This window comes from Toxotes jaculatrix, chromosome 5, assembly GCF_017976425.1.
Source record: "Toxotes jaculatrix isolate fToxJac2 chromosome 5, fToxJac2.pri, whole genome shotgun sequence".
NCBI classification, from domain to species: domain Eukaryota; kingdom Metazoa; phylum Chordata; class Actinopteri; family Toxotidae; genus Toxotes; species Toxotes jaculatrix.
This window is the reverse complement of record NC_054398.1, coordinates 21,249,117-21,268,666: the sequence shown is the minus strand read 5'-3', so window position 1 is coordinate 21,268,666 and position 19,550 is coordinate 21,249,117. Positions and strand designations below refer to the sequence as shown.

Here is a 19,550-nt window from a genome sequence, read left to right as displayed (position 1 = left end):
GGCAGATTGATCAGACTGAAACCAGTCCACCGTGGTGTGATTTGCATGGATCAAAATGTCTTAATATAAATGGAAAGTCCAAGGTCAACTTGTTATTTAATCCAAGCCCAGGCTGAGAATAAACACGTTTTGAGGGAGCAAAATGGTTAAAAAAACAAAATTTTCAAAATCATTTGTCAAGTTCTTCAAGTACATTGTTTAAAATGTGTAGCTTGAGGTGATTATTTGCATTCAAACATGATTATATTTGTCATGATCTTTATTCTGTTTCTATGGAACTTGTTCTCCTCTGCAGGAGACTGTCACTGAGTCCAATAATATTGTTTTCCTCTTAGAAAGGGAGGCTGGCTATTGAGTCAGTTATCTGATAGGAGGCAAGAATATTCTGTGTGACTGCATGTGTGTGTGTGTGTGTATGTGTGTGTGTGTGTGTGTCTGTGTGTGTGTGTGTGTGTGAGACAACGTAGGGGGTGCTGCCTGCTTGTCGTTGAGGCTGTCCTGAAACCACACAGCCAAAATGCTGCAGGAAGAATCTGTGCTCCCGTGTACTACAATATCCTGTTTGGATTCATGCTGCTCTCTCCACTCCAACGCACACACTCACTCACTGACACACACACACACGCGCTTGCCTTGCTCATACATCACACGCAAGCCACGAGCCAAAAACATACAACTTTGTTTTTGTTGCTTTTTGTTGCACACCTTTCTCCAGCACGAGTCTAGCAGATCATATGAGGCTGGACCTATAGGATTTTAATGTAATACACTGTCTGGGGGTGTAAAGAGGCAGGTGTGTGTGTGTGTGTGTGTGTATGTGTGATGAGTTAGTCAGCTAAAGATGTGACTCAGCAGTAACAGCTATAGTAATATTTAATCTTAAACTGGTTAGTTTTTGTGTGCGAAGCTGTGTGTATATGCTCTATGCTTGTTGTATATATACAAGTGCTTAAATGCAAACAAACTCACTATCCTCTTATCCATGCACTCATTAATAGGAGGGCATTCATCCACCCAGCTATCCAGTCATTTAAATACCTATCTACTCATCCCACCAGCATATTTATCAGTCTGCATGCAACCATAAAAATGGAGAAGAGAGGGCTGAGTGAACGGTCCTGTGTGCACGGAGGAGCTCTGCTTCCCGTAAGCAGCCGATAAAAATTACCAGAAGAAAAAAAAAAAAAAAAAAAGAAAAAAGACGATGGCTGGCCCAGAGGCAGATACCTCACTTCCCAACAGAGCGCAGTGCATTTCCTGAAACTGACAACTGCTAGGAGTTGTACTGAGGCCAGGCCAAACGTGAAAGAGACAGACAGAGGGAGAGAGAGAGGAAACTGAGAGAGAGCAGGAGGGAAAGAGAAAGAGAAAGAGAGAGAGAGAGAGTGGGTGACTTGACCTACAGTCAGGAAAAATGTTGTAAATACTGGAGTGACACACCAAATGGAGCTTGCAACACACAGTGCATACATGCACATGTAAACACACACACAGGCGCGCGCGCACACACACTTATGGCTTTTGATCAGTCCTTTGCACCGACTGAGATAGCTCTATATTCAAAGATAAAAGTGCCTGCTCAGAATCTGTATCTCAAACCAAACTGTTATCAACTGTTTTGGAACTGGCACACCACAGCTATTGTTCACAGCTAGACCAAAGCAGAATGTCTGACACAGAAAAAGTGAACACTGTAACACAGAAAGAAAAACAGAGGAGAGAAAGTGTGGTTTTGTCAGTTATTTTCTTACATCTCTCCTTTTCTCTTCCCTTCTTGCTATAGAATGGAAAAGTGGGATAGAAACATAATGAGTTGCAGGCCGAGGTTGACCAGGGTAGAACAAGTGGTGGTGGTGGTGTTGATGGTTTTGGTAATGGGCACACCCGACTGTAGACCAAACTCATGAAAAACACCCCAACAAGGACATTTCCACTTGAGCTCAACCATACACTTACCATTTCCCTCTTACTCTCTGTGGAAAACCAGCAGAGGCCAAATTATTAAATTTACACTAAAAAAATTTAAAACAACAACAAAAAAAAAAAAGAGTTCAGTGATTGTAGGCTGTCTGTCAGTAAAGAGAAGTGAAGGGAGTGGAGGAGTGATGTTGCTACAGCACAGCCTGCTGGTCAGAGCAGGAAATGTATTTACTCTTCAGCTCCCCTCCTCCACTCTGTAGTACTGCTGACGTTTGGCTTTTTCACGCTGCTGTGTTGTTTCAGCCGTTCAATCTAAAGAAGCGACTGTGCTCCAAACAAAACATGCACAAACAAAAAAACTTCAGCATTTGACAGCGTTTAGCCATGTATGAGCATGTTAGTCTTTTCTCTTATAGATACTGTTACTCAGAGCTCATAAACACACATGGTGTGCTCAAGAGTTTAAAAGATTAAACCTCTTGTTGAAATACTGTTGCCTTCCCAGTAGCTTTGTTTACAGATGCACTTTATTTTCACAGTTAAAATATCTCTCACATTCAGATGCAAGGTTTTTATTTTTACACTGTGGGTAAAAATAAAACCTTCAAACAGCTCTAAAAACAAATGTGATCACCAGATCTGTAGCCACCACTAAGGAAACTGAAGATAGGCTTTCTGGGAATTTTGATTTTTCTTAGCACCAGAGGTACGTTTTACATTCTACATTCAACAACAACAATAAAAAAAAGGATTCATTATTGCACTGTCAGTCTTTCATTCCTAGCAGTTTTGTGACTGAACTAAAACAGAATTTCACTGATCTTGCAGGGAATATTGGCTTTGAATGAATAATAAAACTCACAGAAAATGAGCGGAGAAAAACATGATTAAATTAATAGAGAAAAGTAAAAAATAGTTACAGGTAAATAAAGTCACTGTGGTAAAGTCTATGTAAGAGTAACATGATATCATCTACTAACACAATACACTAAAATAGCATGTACAGCAATATGATATGAAGTAATGATACTTAGTGTTTGCATTAATAAAGAAAAATATTATGGCATAAAATGTAATAAAGTAGTATAACATTAACATAATATAGTTTAATATAGTATGGAAAATAAAATACAAGTTGAGGTATAGTACAGCAAAACAGAGTGGATTATAAATGTTAGTAATGTATTAGTATTTGTAAAATCCTGGCTGCAGCCCTTTTAATTATATCCAAATGCATATGATTTAAAAAAAGTCTCTATGCTGTGGATGTATTCAGTGTGACTCGGGCTCTCTCTCTATTTCACAGTTTGTTCCATCCCCACCCTCTGACTCAGTTTACAACATTAACTGTAGCTGTACCATGGTGCTCTGTTCTGACAAACTCCAGCACAGTGTTTTATGAGCTAACTGAAGAATATTGTTATAACCTCTGTTACCATCAAAATAATGTTGCCTTCCTTTTCCAAACACACACATATTAAAGACCTCCTTGGTTTTGCACTGTAGTCTGCATTTGTTTAATGATTTTTTTTTCCTAAAATGTATTTTTTGTTGTACCAGTTTTACAGTTATAATGTTAGTACATCATGGTATCTAAAGCCAAACAATTTCTGTGCTTTACTTTCCCACAGTGTAATAGTTTGGTCTGGAAGATTTAAAATTACAGTCCAGCCTCTTCATCTTTGACTTGAGCTGAATTTGAATTTTTAGATTTAAAGTTTAGGGGTTTTATATTTATATTTTTATAATTTGTTATTTTTTTATGTGACTTCTACACTCTCTTTATTATACACCCAACAGAGGCCTAGTCAGCAGCTAGTCTAGTTCATTCAGCCACTAGTCAAGTTCACAAACACACAGTGGAGACCATCTGTCCGACTACATACTAATAAGTATGGAGATCCTGAATTATACTCTTATTATAAACACTCAATCTACTGCACAACTTTGCTGTCCACTCTTTAAAAAAAAACTAAAAACATCCCAGATATTTAATTTTATGCATTTTACTACATTTCAGAGCCTAAAACTAGAAGGGCCTACAGTACTTTGATCCAGTGACACCCTCTCTAACTTCCCTCCCAATTTCTCCGACAGGCTTTAAAAGAAAAGGATAAAACAGAGCCATAAAATTACAGTAGTAGGCTGGAAAAGACTTTACAGCACATATACACTTTCAGTATAAAAAGACCGGCCTTTCAGCACTAGAAGAGACTTATTTAGAGGGTTATTAGTCCCATTTACTACCATGGCCCCTGGGGGGTCTTTCATTATGAAATGGGCTCTATATGGCTCCTATTAACAGCAGTGGAAAAAATACACTTGGGGAGTAGAAAGAAGTGTGTGTATGTGTGTGTGTGTGTGTGTGTTTGAGTGGAGTTTGTGGAGTGGAGGTGACAGGCGCATTGCCAAGGCTTACCTGTTCCCCTTACACGATTTACAGCTTTTCACTCCCCTGCTTTAAAACATCTGGCTTCAGAGGCATTCAAAGTCTTGACTGATAACCTGTGGACCTTTTCTTTATCACAGGCTACAGCGAACGTACGATTTAGGGCAACAAAAAAAAAAAGCTTTAATTCTCTGCATTGCTTATCTTTTTCTTTGTACGTCCAAGATATCACATGTAAGATAAACTTCCAATCCCACAACCACAGGAACACTGTGGTTGGGTTTCTCTGAGAAGCAAAGCGCGTGCCAAATTCCAGCGTACTCTCTGTGGTGAAGCTGCAAATGTGTGGGGTTGTGAGGGGTGTCGCCTATAAAACTCATGCAAACCCTAGTGATGGCATTGTGATAGAGGCAACTGACTCTAGCACCCCGGTGTTTTTCTCAGTGGTCAGGGTGATAAGAAAAGTTCTGAGGATGGGACTTCAACTTTCATTCAGAGAAATCATATTAGAATAAATTCTGCCGCCAGATACTACCAAGAAGTTCAAGCCACTGTTTCTTTCTTTTATAAATGCCACTCACAAACAAGTATATGATAAGGAAACATGAAGTGTTTAGCAATTAATGTGACTTACTTCCTGTTCAGTAATGAATGTGGTTTGTGTGGGCAGAAAAAAAATATCCTCAAGCTACCTTATTTTGGCTTCCATTAACTGGGATTCCAATAATTTAATTTTGGGTAATTGTGCTGCCTAGTTAGTTTAATTTGTATGTTTAACCTCATTGTTATAATGCTACAATCCATTAGGACAAACATTATTAAATAAAATCCAAACACTCAAATAAAGTATTGCCTGGAATCCATTAAATTCAGGAGGCAGCAAACCAAAATACTAATTGTCATTAATTTTGTCCTATGAGGCTGTAATTGTTAACAGCACTCAGGTCTAATCAAAACAAATACTTTTTTTCAGTTTTCTGAAAATTGTCTTGCCCCTGAACAAAAGAAAGAGCAGCTATGACACAAAGTATCTCAGAAAACAGCTATTTCCTGAGTTAATTTTCCTTTTCCATGAACTGTTTTTGTGCCCGCCCCACCTCCACTTTCTTTGCTACAGGTGATGGGGTCTACCTGGAGGAATGAAGAGCAACTGATGCCAAACAAAGCATTGGAGGGTAAAGGGGAAAGCTGGGGTAGGTCTGTAAGGCCACACACACACACACACACACACACACACACACACACACACACACACACACACACACACACACACACACACACACACACACACACACACACACATGCAAACCATACACTTCCAAAACATACAATATATTTAAGCTCCAGACACAAATCTCTCCACTGACTGCTATGATTGGCCTTTCAGGGGGTATTAAGACCACCAGATGTACATAAGAGCAACAGTCATTATTTTTTAACATTTCAAGCAGCATCCAAACAGAAAAAATCCTCATGATTAGAGTGAATGTAAGCTCTAATTATGAGTATATACTATGATAATAAACCCGATCAACTGACTACAAGTCTGACAATAAAATCAGCATGTACTGCTACTGTACATTGCCAGCATCCCCAAGCAACCCCACTTCGGATTATGGAGGAAAAAGATATAAAAAATATCAACAAACCTGTCAGCTAATACTGAACTACAGGTAATAAACCCAGCTCTTGTTTGCCTGTCTATTTTGGTTTGCTGAAGCTTGCTATGCTACACAGTGTGGCTTGGTTCATTGGGAGTTATTCATACTGATTTTAGATTGAACCCTGATACACTGCACCGCACCAGGATATTCACCAAACCAGCGTGCAGTGACAGGATCACTTCAATCTACCACCGTGTGCACTCCAGGCAGATTTCATTCATGCTAATAGAGCCAAAATGGCGCTCATATGATTTCCAGCCACTGCACTCAGACCAGGCAATAATCTGGATGCAACAGTTAGAGATCATGTTGGTGAGAGTATCTTTTTATTTGGTCTGGACGGTTTATTTATGCAATTCATGCTTGCTGAGTCTCTGGATTTTCCAACCTGCGGTGAGAGGCAATAAAGCGGGCCGTTCCCCTCGTCACTGATGGTCTCTCGCCATAAAACCCTCCCAGAACCACCAACACCACTGAGGGGGAGTAAACACTCTCACCCCTTATAACAGCAGCACGAGGGCCTTCATTAATGCGGGATGGCCAGTGTCAAGCCTGACAAAACACACTCTTTAATTAAGTACTTCATGAAAATGCCTTTTATTGCACTGGGTGTGACGTATATGCCATAAAAGATGGCTTGCTGATTCCCTTTTGGCCCCAGTGGGAGAACTTGCTCCAGCAGCCAATGATCTCTCTTTCTGTGGAAGAACAGTAAAACTTCAAACAATCTATATCATCTTTTGTCTGTTGAATTAATACAGTCTGTGATTTCAGTTAGTGAGCCCTGATCCAAACAGGCACTTGTTTTGCAAGGAATATGAAATTGTGGCTTCTTTTTTCAAACATACCTAAGTATTACCTATCTCTCATTTAAGGGATCTATATAACACTCCAGGATAAATGCTGTCTATAAAAAAGCCTGACGACTTTTACTGCAGTCAGTGGTGCTGTAACACTGTATATTCTCCACATTGTGACACGCAAGCTAAGTCACACCAGAAAGGTCACTTGTGACCTTCAATGACATATGGTGTGCTGCCTAAGTATAAAGCAGAAGTAGTAGTCTCAGTGCAATGCAACGCAAAGATGACCACCGGCCTTGAATTTCAAACAGAAGTCGATAAGAGATGGCCTAACAGGTTTAGCATATTTGGAAAACTGAAAGTACTACATACATTTCTCTAATGTTACCGTGGCATTGTGAAAAACACTGAAGCCCAATACAGAAAAATGTTGTCTTGGTACGGTAGACTGAGCTGCATTCGGGGAGCTGAAGGATGAAGGACATGCCTGAAATAGCATTCATTTTACTGTTACAATCCTTCCATCTATCTAAAGTGGAAATATTATAAACAATATGAAGTCAACCAGAAACATGCACCTTAAGCCCACATGAATAATGCTGGACTGATCACATGACACCAAATGCAGACACAGCAGAATGGGGCAATTAAAGTTTGTGTTAAAGTTTTGACAGGTTTTGACTAGACGCCTGTACACTCTGCAACAATCAAACCCCAACACCCCCAGCCAACTTATTGCTTGCAGAACAAGCCAATTTCAATTTTAACTCTACTAGACTGCCAGCTTAAGTGTAGCATTTATGCTGGTTGTATTTTGGCCAAGTGAGAGCAATTAAACTATTTCTAATACGTCCAAGTGAGTAAAGGTAGAGTGGAGGTCAGCAACCACATAAAAAGCCCAGAGTCTTTAATGAGATTAACTTCTGAATCCCTCCGTGCACAGAGAATATGAATCAGTGTGTGGCTGTTTTACAGCCCCAAGACTATTTTCTGTCTTTTTTTATGCTCTAGAAATTGGCAGAAAGTCAAGAAACAGGGGCACAATTTGTTCTTTTCTTTCTTAGTTCCTTTCTCTAGCTTTTCATAAAGCAGCAGCGCCCGGGCAGCTTTTCTTGCTGCAGGGCAGGAGGCCACTGATCTTACCCCATCCATTTGTCTGTGTGCATATGTGTGTGCATTTGTGTGTGCATTTGTGTCTCGTGCATGTGCTCAAAGTGGGGCCCTTGCCTAGTCTAGTTTGTCATTCTAATACTTGGCAGTAAAGCCAAAAATATTAAGAGGATTTATTGGATATTTTCACATTAGATTCACTGTTGAATCTTGCATAAAACCCTATAAAATAACTTGGCACATGTTTTGGGACACAAAGTTGAGGAAAGGAGAGGGGGGGGCAGCTGTGGTAGGAGCTTATATCACAAAACGTTTGACAAAGCAACGATATTCAAGGTTTAAAAAGACTCATGTGACAGAAACTATGGATGGACTTTAGATTTTTCCTCTTGACTAAACGCCATATGTTTGAAACGCCCCTCTGTGTCATTAATATCAGAGTACAGTGTACAAGACAGGCATACAGAGGCCACACAGACAAAAAGTCAATTTGTTCAGAGCTCTGCACAAAAGATGCCAGTTGCTCAGCAGAGAGAGGCCCCTACTTGAAGACGACGGGCCATGATGCATGTGTCTCTGCCTGCAATCCCTCCTGTGGCGCTGCAGTGGGTTTTCATTGTTTATCTCCGGCTAGCTTGTAAGAGGGGAACTAATTAAGAGCTGCCTGTAGGTGGCCCATGCAGGCTTTTACAGGTCTGAAAGGAGACAAGGAGGAGGAGGAGGAGAAGGGCAAGAAACCTGGCCACACCCAGCAAGAGAAAGAGGCGCCTGCCTCAGGTCACAAGATGACAGACATTACTGATCTGGTGCTGCCTGTCGGAGTAAGGAAAAGAGGGATGAGTGTTTGGGTGTATGGAAAGGCTGAGAGATGAGGCAGTTGTAGAGAACAGAGAGAGAAAAAGGGAATCACAGCAAAGCAGAGAGAGAGAGAGAGATAGGACACAATCACTGCAATCAGCTAAACAAGGCCTTCCTCTGTTTGGGGTTTAAGAAGTGTACTTGGAAACATTTACTCATTCTTCAAGAGGGTAAAAGTCAACCTGCTTTGGGGTGGACTGAGGATCAGCAGCCCCGCTGGGGTTTGTTATGATTTCATTCAACAGTTAACCAGTAAATCTCACAAATTTATATCCTCAGAGTGTACAGCTGTACACACACACTGTATCATATCAAACCACCAAGCCACTAGGTTCTCACACATTCTAACGCATGTACACAATCAACGGAAATCAGTGTTTGTCTGAACTGTAACAAAATCAAGCCTCATTTACACAGGGCCAAGTAAACAAATAATGAAGGAAATGTTTACACTAAAAAGGGAAGAACTATGCTGATGACTGTGGAACAAGTGTATGTTGTTTTTTTTTTTTTTGTTTGATTTTTATACCATTTGATTAGATATTTGTAGATTTATTAGATTTATTCTAATAAATTTATACATTTGAAATCAGCTGGTTTTAAACGAACAAACAAACAAAGCAATAATAAAGATTTATCTTCTCAGACGGAGAAAAAGAGTGCTTGTGTGTGTGTGTGTGTGTGTGAGTGAATGTTTTGGGTTTAGAGGAGCAAAAGACATGATTGCGTGTGGACGCTGCCCTGCACCACTTCCTCTTCAGAAGCCCTGAGACGTCACAGCCAGCTGTATTGATGCCTCTTTCACATGTGAACGAACACACACACACACAATCACACTCACACACATTTTTGGAGTAGTCTGCTTCGGAGAAGGCAAAACAAACAGCCAAATGTTCCAGAGAATGCTGATACAGAGAAATAAAAGTGATAGAGATACCAGAAATGTAGGATAAATGCTGTTTGAACAGGCCGAAATCTAAACTGAGAAAGGAGCCAGCTCATGTCAAATTTACATTACAGCTAGAGGGTGTGGAGAAGCTCCAATTCCTGAATATAAAATAACAGAAAACTGATACAGCTTGTGTGCATGCAAGTCGCCTCAGGCAGTATGGGTGGATCTGGTAGCTGTCTGCAGAAATCCAGATAAGGATGCCAAATGACAGTGCTGTCCTTAGTGGCGTGACACTAGGGGCAAAACAAACCAGCTGTTATGGGAGTGCCCAGCATGGCCCAAATCTGAGCTTGGCTGTTACAGCTGAGTTATGGGCACGGCAGCACTGCAATGGATACAAATAGACACTGTCTGTCTCTGCAGCTGGAAGACTCGCTTTCACACACTCAGCCATTAACACCAGTGGTCTCACACCCACAGGCACACGCAAATAGTCAGACACACACAAGTGCAAACAGACAACACACACACACACATAAAAAAGAATATTTAAGAAAATAAGTACATGTGTCCTGGCCATGAGATGACACACGTTGAATTTTCCTTGACAAATTACTACGAAAGTCATTTTTAATACAGAGCTATTGATTAATGAACTGGCAGGAAATCTGACTACATGCTTTTGCTGAGATTAACTATGTTAATCCATCGTAACGTAAAATGACAATTCAAGATGAGTGTAACACAGGCTGCAGTAATTATAATGATACTAGGCCAGTCATGAGCAAACAGGTCCCTAAAACAACAGGCTATGGGCTGATTTATGGCATACTGTATCAGCATGTTGCCTGTGTACTGTAAAAGAGGAGCGCCATCTTCTGTTAGGGAGAACAAGGGCTGGAGTTCTAGACATAACGTGTTTCTTTGCAAATTCAGATAAAACATGCTCACATATACAGCGCCATTTTGGGAGCACTTTGAGATTCAGAGTTTACCACTTTAACAGTAACAGACACGTTAGCTGCAATGGAGATGCAACCTGTCCCCCTGCAGTTATGCATCAGTTTCTAAATAACATCAGCATTCACAACTGAATGACTGAACCACAACAAAGCCATTAGTCATTTTCCATGACACGCATTTACACATCTGTCTTAAGTCTATCAATGATATAATTATGTATGAACAGTCAATAATAAATTAGTACAACACGTGCATAGAAAACCACAGGCCTTTGCTTAGGTGACTTAGCTTCTTCTTTATATATCAGCACAGGTAACAGCTACTGCTACAATATATTCATGCTATTTGATTGAAGAATGGGTTCTCGTCTTTAACATTGGATACTAACATAGACACTGTAAGGACAACAGTCTGGCTATGGCAGTTTCCCAGTTTCCAGGTTTAAAGAATGACCCAGAGGTATTCCTAAGCACCAATTTAAAAAAAACAAACAAAAAAACAATAGGTTTCTATTCAGTAAAAAGAACATCCAAAACTAAAATATGAGAAACGTTAATCACATTTTCCAGGGGTGGCGCACATATCAAATTTTAAATAATTAATAGGGGTTTGGGTGGTGGCTAGTCATGGTTTCTATGCTGTGTCAAAAGTGACATTTTCCATGGCGTTCTTTTGACCATCAGATAAGCTTCAGGGCAGATGGAGGGATGAAGAGGTGGAGAAAAGGAAAGAGAAAGAGAAGAAGAATAGCGGGAGAGCCAGTACAGTACCTTGTGGAATTCAAGTGCTGTGTGGAGAAAGAGTCCTGGACCAATGCCACGAACGGGCAGGTCAAAAGACTGCAAGAGAGAGAAGAAGCATTCTGCTGCTCATAACTCTCGTTTTACTGTTAAAGTTTGGTTTGTTAATGATTTTACTTGAATTAAAAGGACTGGAAGGTTTATCTCCCTTAAGATATTTCGAACTAAAAACAAGAAAGTGAGGGATACTGTATAAGAATTTCGCCCTATATGCTAATAATCCGGTGTTCGTCTGTACAAAAAGTGCACAAAGCTTTTTGTTTTCAAGAGGGCACAGAAGAGAATGCAGAGTGAGTTAGAAAAGCCAGAGGCCAGCGATGGAGTTTGAGGGACAGGGGTGACTGTATATTTGCAGGGCCAGCAGAGGGAAAAGAATGCCTATTAGGTAAGAATACCGTATATTGTTATAAACAACATCCACAAACTCACATCTATGAGAATCAACACACAAGCACACATTCTTACATACGGTATTTAAGTAATTAAAAAAAAACAAACTTTAAATAAAATAATAGATCTAGACTCATATTCTCTTGAGCAGAGACACTGACATGTCCCATCTCTCCCCTACACCTTAAACTAAATCATTTTTATTTGCTAAACTTTAGAAAGGACCAAACTGCATAGCTATTAGATCAAATCCAATTTACACCAATGTGAACTAATTAAAAATGAAGCCTACATACAGTGTGTTGCAATAGAAATTGGCCAATAAATGAACAGTAAGTGTGGACTGAAAATGAAACCACCAAAAGGGCTCCACTTTGAACAACTTTTTTCTTGCTACTGTAATATAAATGTATATACACTACGAGTACATGTGAAGAACTATTTGTACTACAAAGGAATAAAAATACTGCATCATGTCAACATGTCACAGCACATCACAACAATCAAACAGCATCTCAAAGCCTTCAGTGCACAGAAGCTGATGCTTGAGGCACTTAAGGGTGTTGCAGCTCCCTGTGACAGATGTACACTATGGATTAACTGTATCCATTATTCATGACAGGGAACAACCACATATACACAGCATCAACTACATGGTAACCCCATGTAGCTTTCTATTGATTCTGCATTTAGTCCTATGGGACTTGGTATTACCTACCTGCTCCACCTAATGTGGATGCGCTGATGCTACATGACTCTGCCCCAGTGGGAAAGGAACTCAAACTCCCAAGTCTCCCAAACTGTTTACGCCAAACATTAGTGTTGACATGTTGTCTAACCAAAGTCTTTCCACTCTGCTTCTTTGTGAACACTTGTAGCAATTGATGATAGTGTAAACATGTGAAAACACCATGTGGGAGTACTGGTCTGTTGATACTAGTAAAAAGACAAAAGGAATTAATAGAGTAACTAAGGGTGAATTGTTGTTGTGACAATCATTAACATGCTTTGCTACAGTATGTTAATACAGGAAGCAAAGAAAATCTAATTACATCAGAATTACTTTTTAAATCACATTAATGAAACTCATTTATATGAGAGGGTCAGCAGGAGGAAGGAACATCATCAAAACGCATTTGCAATTCACACAGCAACCAACAACAGAGAATTCTCAACCTTAAGAGGGCATGTGGTGACAAGCTTTCAGTACCTTAACATGTCCTACAACCTATTGAAAGGGATTTCTTTGACATTTCCCTCAAGACTAAAGGGATAATCCCCTTTATAACTCTCTGTACCTGATATGGCCTTGGCCCTTGAGAGTCTCTTTAACCCTCAAGAGAGTTCAACAAAACAACTTCATTTAGAGAGCAGCCAGAGGGGCTCTGTGGTCTGACAAAAGGCCTTTAGGTACGATGACGAGCAGGGAAATCAGTATAATATGGATCAGAGAATGGAGGGCAGTGCAGGGTGATGGATGGGAGGGAGATGGGAGTTCCAGAGAAGAGCAAAAGGAAAACTTTGTGGGACTTACTGAGCTTTGTGAGTCACCACTGGCAGGGGAATGTCTTCACTCATGTAGTCCAGCTCATCAGTTAAGCTGTTGGCGCGGGAGATGTCGATGGAGGTGCTGTTATCATGATCCCTCTTGACTGCAAAGCACATAAATAACGGATAATTTTCCAGTACACTTGTACTGGACTTGGGAACTGTATACAAATAAATACAAATAAATCTGTTCAATTTAAACTCAGGCAGTGTGTTCAATACAAAAGTGACAGTTGCAGTGTATAGCACAGAAGCTAAGAGATACAAAACAAGAGTTAAGTAAATACTGTATATAAAATATGCACAGAGTTTGGCTTCTCTAGAAACTATTTTAGAACTGTTTTACATCATGGGGAACTAAATTTCTTAAGATGAACAATAGTTTGAAATCTTATGACAAAGGACACTGCATTCCAGTGGAAAATAAGCTGAGAAGTGCAGACTGCTATGCGTGTGAGTATGAGTAAAATAAAGGCAGATACAAAGAAAAAAACAAAGATACCTGGAGAGCCAGGGCAGCTCAGAGTGAAAGATGACCAAGAATGATGAGGAGGGCCTGATGGCATGCAAACATAATTAAAATAGGAGAAAAGTAAGACAGGAGAAAGAAAACAGAAAAAAGAAGTTGAAATAAACACACTTTTTATCAGTGGGTTTCTTCAGTGTTCACCCATCTAGTGTGAAACACAATTCTTAATCAACATGGAGGTTTTCAAAAACTTCTCCAAATGAGAGGAACTTTTTATTTGATGATGTACATAAGGAAACAACATGTGCAGAAGCAGAAATTGCAGCGCTCCAGTTCAACAGTGCAGCTGGATGGCTGCTGGCGCAGCTAAAAACAACAGCAAAGAAACATCATGTGTAGCAGGGTCTTGACCTGCAGTCAGACTGTCAGCAGAGTTTGACATGTCTCTCCTCCAAACCACCAGGCCTCCATTGTGATAAAGAATGGAGAGGCAAATCTGTGTCCAAGAACAGAATGACCATTCCAATTCAAGTAAAAGCCATTCAACCTCTCTTGTATTCCATCATTGGGTTTGTTTGACATTGTTCAATCCGGAAGCACAGATAGCAACAGAGAGAGTAACAGGGAATGAGAGAGGAAGAAAAAGTGAGACAAAAAAAAAGGACGAGGGGTTACCAGGGCTAACCATAGCCACATTTAGCCCCAACTTCAGCTCACTGAAGGAGATGTGAACTGGCTTATCTGCTACACAAGCAGGATAAGGGTTTATTAACATTATGTAGTTTATCTGGCCCATCAGTGCAAACGTGTTTGGCTGGAGGAGTATGAGCCAAGGGCAGGAGAGAGAGAAAGAAAGAATAAGTGCAGAGAGAAAAAAAAGTCAGTGAGATAGATGGAGATACAGAGAGAGAGGGGGAGCTCCACTGAGAGATTCTCACAGACAGAGAGGTAGGTGGGGCCAGACAGATAAGTGGAGCGATAAGCCGGACATTGACTAAATCAAACAATGACTAGTTTATTTCTGACCACTGGTGCTCTACAATGGCCGCTTATCAACTCCACAACCCCCTCCCTCGCTCTCTCCCTCTCCCTCTCTTTGGTGTCCCTGTCCCCACGGTCCCCTAGGCCCCTACCCATTCCAATCCAGGCCAGCCCTGTTCCTCACCCGTGGTGTTGGCAGGGCACCCAGCAAAGAAAACAGGCCAGGTCAACCCAGGACCAATGTCTGAGTCTCTCTGCTTGGCTCTGGTTTGGTCCAGTTGGGGACAAAGGCCCAGCCAGCCAGAGAGTCTAATTAAAATACTGTCTGGGCCACATTAAAAAGGCAGGCTAGCTAATGATTAACACAGAGGAGTTTTTAATGGGGGGAAAAAAAAGAAGTACTTAACCAGTGGAAGGGGCTACTGGTTAGACAGTGCAGAGATCACACATACACTATATAAGCTGCCTTTGTGCCTGTCTTTTTGACAAAGAATAACAGGAATGTTAAAGCTTATGCATTAAAGTACAAGATTATGGAATGGAAACTTGAGGTACGTAGCTACCATAAGACCAGGGTGCACTAAAATATTTGTTGAAAAAAATGGCATAACCCGATCATTAGAATTCCATTTAATGCACCTCAATTGAGATGGAGGAGGTAGAAGGACTCACCTGTCTGTCTGAACAACCTGGTGATTCCTGCGAAGAAAGCCAAAGAAAGATTGTTAATATGGGACTGCAACGTGGCGAGAGAACACTGGAGTTTGTGCAGAAATGACACATCAACAATCTATGTCAGCATTTTCTCTGCACAGTCATTTCCACCTTTACAAGAAGGCGATTTGATTTTATGTTATATTCGGGCCAGATGAAATGGTAAAGAGGGAAGCACAGATAACACTGTCTATTCACTCATTTAGTCTTTTAACCCAACAATGTGTCACAGTTCATTCATTCTCTTCCTGCGTTTGCCATTTTACTCACTGAGACTCTGACACTCCCTCCTGCCCTTCAGTAACCCCAGCCCAACCCGCCCGAAACAACCGCACTGCATTACAATATTAGATGACTCATAAACCCATTACAGCAAAATCGAAATTAAACCAGCTTGCTAAATAGGACAAGTGATTAATAAATAATATAAAACCTTAGCACATATTGTGCATTTTCAGTGAGTAAGCTACATACAGTAGGATCATCAGGAAGCACCACTGATCATTGAGCCATCTTAATAGCAAATGTTTAACTGTTAAAAAAAATATTTGCATCTCTGTTAAATATCTTTAAGAGATCTGGGAGCCAGGGACCAAGCTGAAACAGTAATAATAATAATATATAATAGTAACCAAAAAAAAGCAGCGGCCCCGTTGCAGACAGTTAACATTGTACATGCCTGTTTTACGGCGGGATCTGTAGCAAAGATCATACAGTCCCATGCTGTTTCAACCCTACACATTATCATTAGTGACAGCAGGCTGCAGACATAGGCTTCTTTACATGGTTTTATGCCATCCACAGCTTTTCCTATTCCTTTTTCCAGTCCATACTGTCAACCTGACTGACCTTAGGTGAATATATAAGAAAAGAAAAGTTATTAGAACATATGATTTACCTGTTGACAGACATATTGCATGTTAAAGTACGAATACGTGAATGGATACTGGATAAAATGTGATATCTAACTGGTTTTCCATTAACTCTGAATTTCATTTTTGTCCTCTCACACACCCTTTCTACAAAACATATGTTCTCCTTCATTATCCAAGATCCTCCCAATTAAGCAGGAAACTAAACAACTTTTCCCCTTGTGGTTTATCCTCTAGTGATGGTCTGCCTTTATGTCAAGTTTATGTCACACCAGCTCTCTTTATGGCTGCACGCTTTGACAGGAAAAACTCATTAACCTGGAGTCTAGGTCAATTCATTTGGCCGGGATGGCTTTTAACACAGGAAGTCAAACCACCACACTCTTAACCAATCAGACATTTATCATATACTGTTTGTACAGACCTGCATTAAAAAAAAAAAGTTTCTACTGTTATGTATGAGTACTGGCAACAATTAGGAACCACTATAGGTCAAATTTTATAATTATCTGCATACAGAATAATCGGACAATCATTCCACACAAGCTTTTCTAAGCCTCATGGCAAAAAAAAAGAGAGAAAAAAAAACACACACAACTTGGCTTTGGTATGATCACACCAATACTGGTAAACTGCACAAAATATCCACTTTTTTTCTACCTAAGCCCAGTGTGGATGTCTGTGGCCAGCAAAAGGGACAAGTGAAGCAGTAAAGAGCTTGTAACCATGACCTCTAATCACCACTGAGACTGTAATGGCTTCCATCTGGCGTGCTGGAGACACCTGGCAGCCATCTTGGCTCTAAGGAGATCAGGATAGGGCCTCTGTTTACTGTGTGAAAATGAGAAACCAGCACATAACAACTGCTCCAATAATGTGTAATGGTCTACACTGTTTGCATGAACTGAGAGACAAACTGCAATCTTTTGCAGGAGATTAGCTCTAAAAACCACATTCAAATAGACTGTCTTTTTCATAATTACTTTGTACTTCGGGTTAAAGCTACAAAGACAATATGATAATGACAGAACTTTAAACATGATGAAGAGTCTACAGCCATGCTAGTGGCTCTGTGAGGCTGTATTTAGACACATAAGTGCTTTAAAGTATAGGCTAAGGACTACAATGTTAACATGCTGATGTAAGCCGTAAGTTCACCATGTTCACCATGCTAACATTTACTAACATTTACATTAACATTTACACACAATATTTACAACATTTACAAAGCACTAAACACAATGTACAGGCTGATGGGAATGTCATTACTTTGCCAAGTCATTTGCAATTATTGGCAAAATTGAAACTTTGACCCGACAACAGCACAAGTCAACCTCATGATTGATGGCCCTTTTGGAAAAGTCAAAGGATTCATCATCTGGGGACTATGAAAGTCTGTACAAAATCTCATGTCAACCACGGAGTTGTTGTTGAGATATTTCAGTCAGGACAGTAAAGATGGACTGACTAACCAGGCACCCAGATGACTCTGCCATCCTTGAAGCCTCATCACTAGCGTGACTAAAAAACTGAATACAACTACATTTTCCACCAGTACACTGCATTCTTTAAAAACCTTGGCCAGTATTCAGTATCCATACGTAATCACTACCTTCTGTCATCGCCAGATTTGTTCACACATGTATCTTGTCTTACCAGCATCTCCACAAAGAATGAACTAATGAGATGACAGAGTTATTATGATTTCTTATGATGTCTTGCCATGTGGCAACAGTCACAGCAGTGAGCACCCGTGCTCCAAGTGTGAGCGCCTTTGAATAGGCCACCATCATTTTTAGCTTTTTACAGCTGTCAGATCTTTGTTAGTGTGACACAGTAAGATGTTGGCTCTGTTGTGACTCGACAAGCCAAAAGGTGTAAGAATAAGTATATTATTGGATTTGTTAAGCTGGCAACATAATTATTCAGGGGATTAATCTACAGATAGTATTTCTAAAGCAAGTGTTATAAGAAATGTCATTCCCATAGAGTTGTTCTGCTAATTTAAATGCCCTGAATGCAAAACAGATCAAACTTTTACAGAAATAATGGATTTCCAAGGCCTTTAAGGAAGCATGACATCATTTCACATCCCTCAACACACATTATTTCATCAAACAAAACTGTATTAAGGGGAAGAGAGAAAAAAAGTTGGTTTCATTACTGCTGTAACTCACTTCGTCAAATGTCCTCCACATGACACAGGCTTCACTGCCAGCTGGCCTAAAACTGTGTCAAAACAGCAAAAATAGCTACACAAAGACAATCAATGCAACTCAGAAACACCCTTTTCAAAAACACCTTCACAGAACATGGCCTTCTGAGGTGTCAAGTTCGAAATAAAAATGCCATTCTGATGACGCCCAAGATGAAGTCAGCTTGATCACGCCGTAGTAAAACAGGGCTCAGTTCTTTCATGTGTAATCTTGGCTAGTTGACTTGTCTGAGGCTGAGTTGTTAGAAGAAAGGTCACTTACAGAGTTTAGCTGGTTTTCTTTGAATAACATGTTTGGACCTCAGAATGAACAAATGGAAAATTAGCAAGTGACAGTAACCCTTGATACCTATTAGATATCAATTTGTAACCAACACTTTACAGTAACATGAGAGTAGTGCTCTTTTCAGTGTATTACCTTCAACAGAGCCCCTTGGCTCCTCCAAGAAAAATGAGACATCTTTCTTCTCTACAGAGTCATCAATGTGATCGTAGGTGATCTGGGGGATTGATACAGCCCTCTCTGAGGCGACACCCATAGAGCCATTACCTCTGGGCTTCAATCTCCTCTTGGTTCCCTTTTTCTGAGAGACAGAAAACATGAAAAAAAAAGTGTGTCAGGGCTATATTGTGATGGTTAAATGTACTCACAAACTGTCCTGATGCTGTCTACATGAGATGATGTCACAGTCAAAAGGGGAGCTTTTGTGCCTTTCCTTCCCACTTTCCCTCTGAAAATTAGTTAAGCTACCTATTATAGCAGCCGCCTGGTTAGCTCAGTTGGTAGAGCATGAGACTCAACCTCCCAGGGTCGTGGGTTTGAATCCCACTCCGGGTGGCACCACCTCCCATGGGCTTACCACCTGTGGAGGTGCCATAGGCCTTCGGTGCATTGTGAATTGGGTGGGCTGCCCCTGCGACCTGGGTCTGGACCCAGAGATAATGACATGACCTATTATAGC

General features: G+C 40.4%; 1 protein-coding gene across 1 annotated transcript in view; it reads right to left on the bottom strand.

Moving 5' to 3' along the window:
• The window catches only part of kcnq1.2 (potassium voltage-gated channel, KQT-like subfamily, member 1.2), a 153,897-nt gene that overhangs the window by 104,688 nt on the left and 29,659 nt on the right, over window positions 1-19,550 (bottom strand). The window contains exons 11-14 of the mRNA XM_041038396.1: window positions 19,007-19,172; window positions 15,460-15,486; window positions 13,840-13,893; window positions 13,324-13,441 (exon numbers count right to left, since the gene is read on the bottom strand). Of these exons, the coding sequence (XP_040894330.1) occupies window positions 13,324-13,441; window positions 13,840-13,893; window positions 15,460-15,486; window positions 19,007-19,172 (365 nt within the window). The remainder of the gene's footprint in view (window positions 1-13,323; window positions 13,442-13,839; window positions 13,894-15,459; window positions 15,487-19,006; window positions 19,173-19,550) is intronic.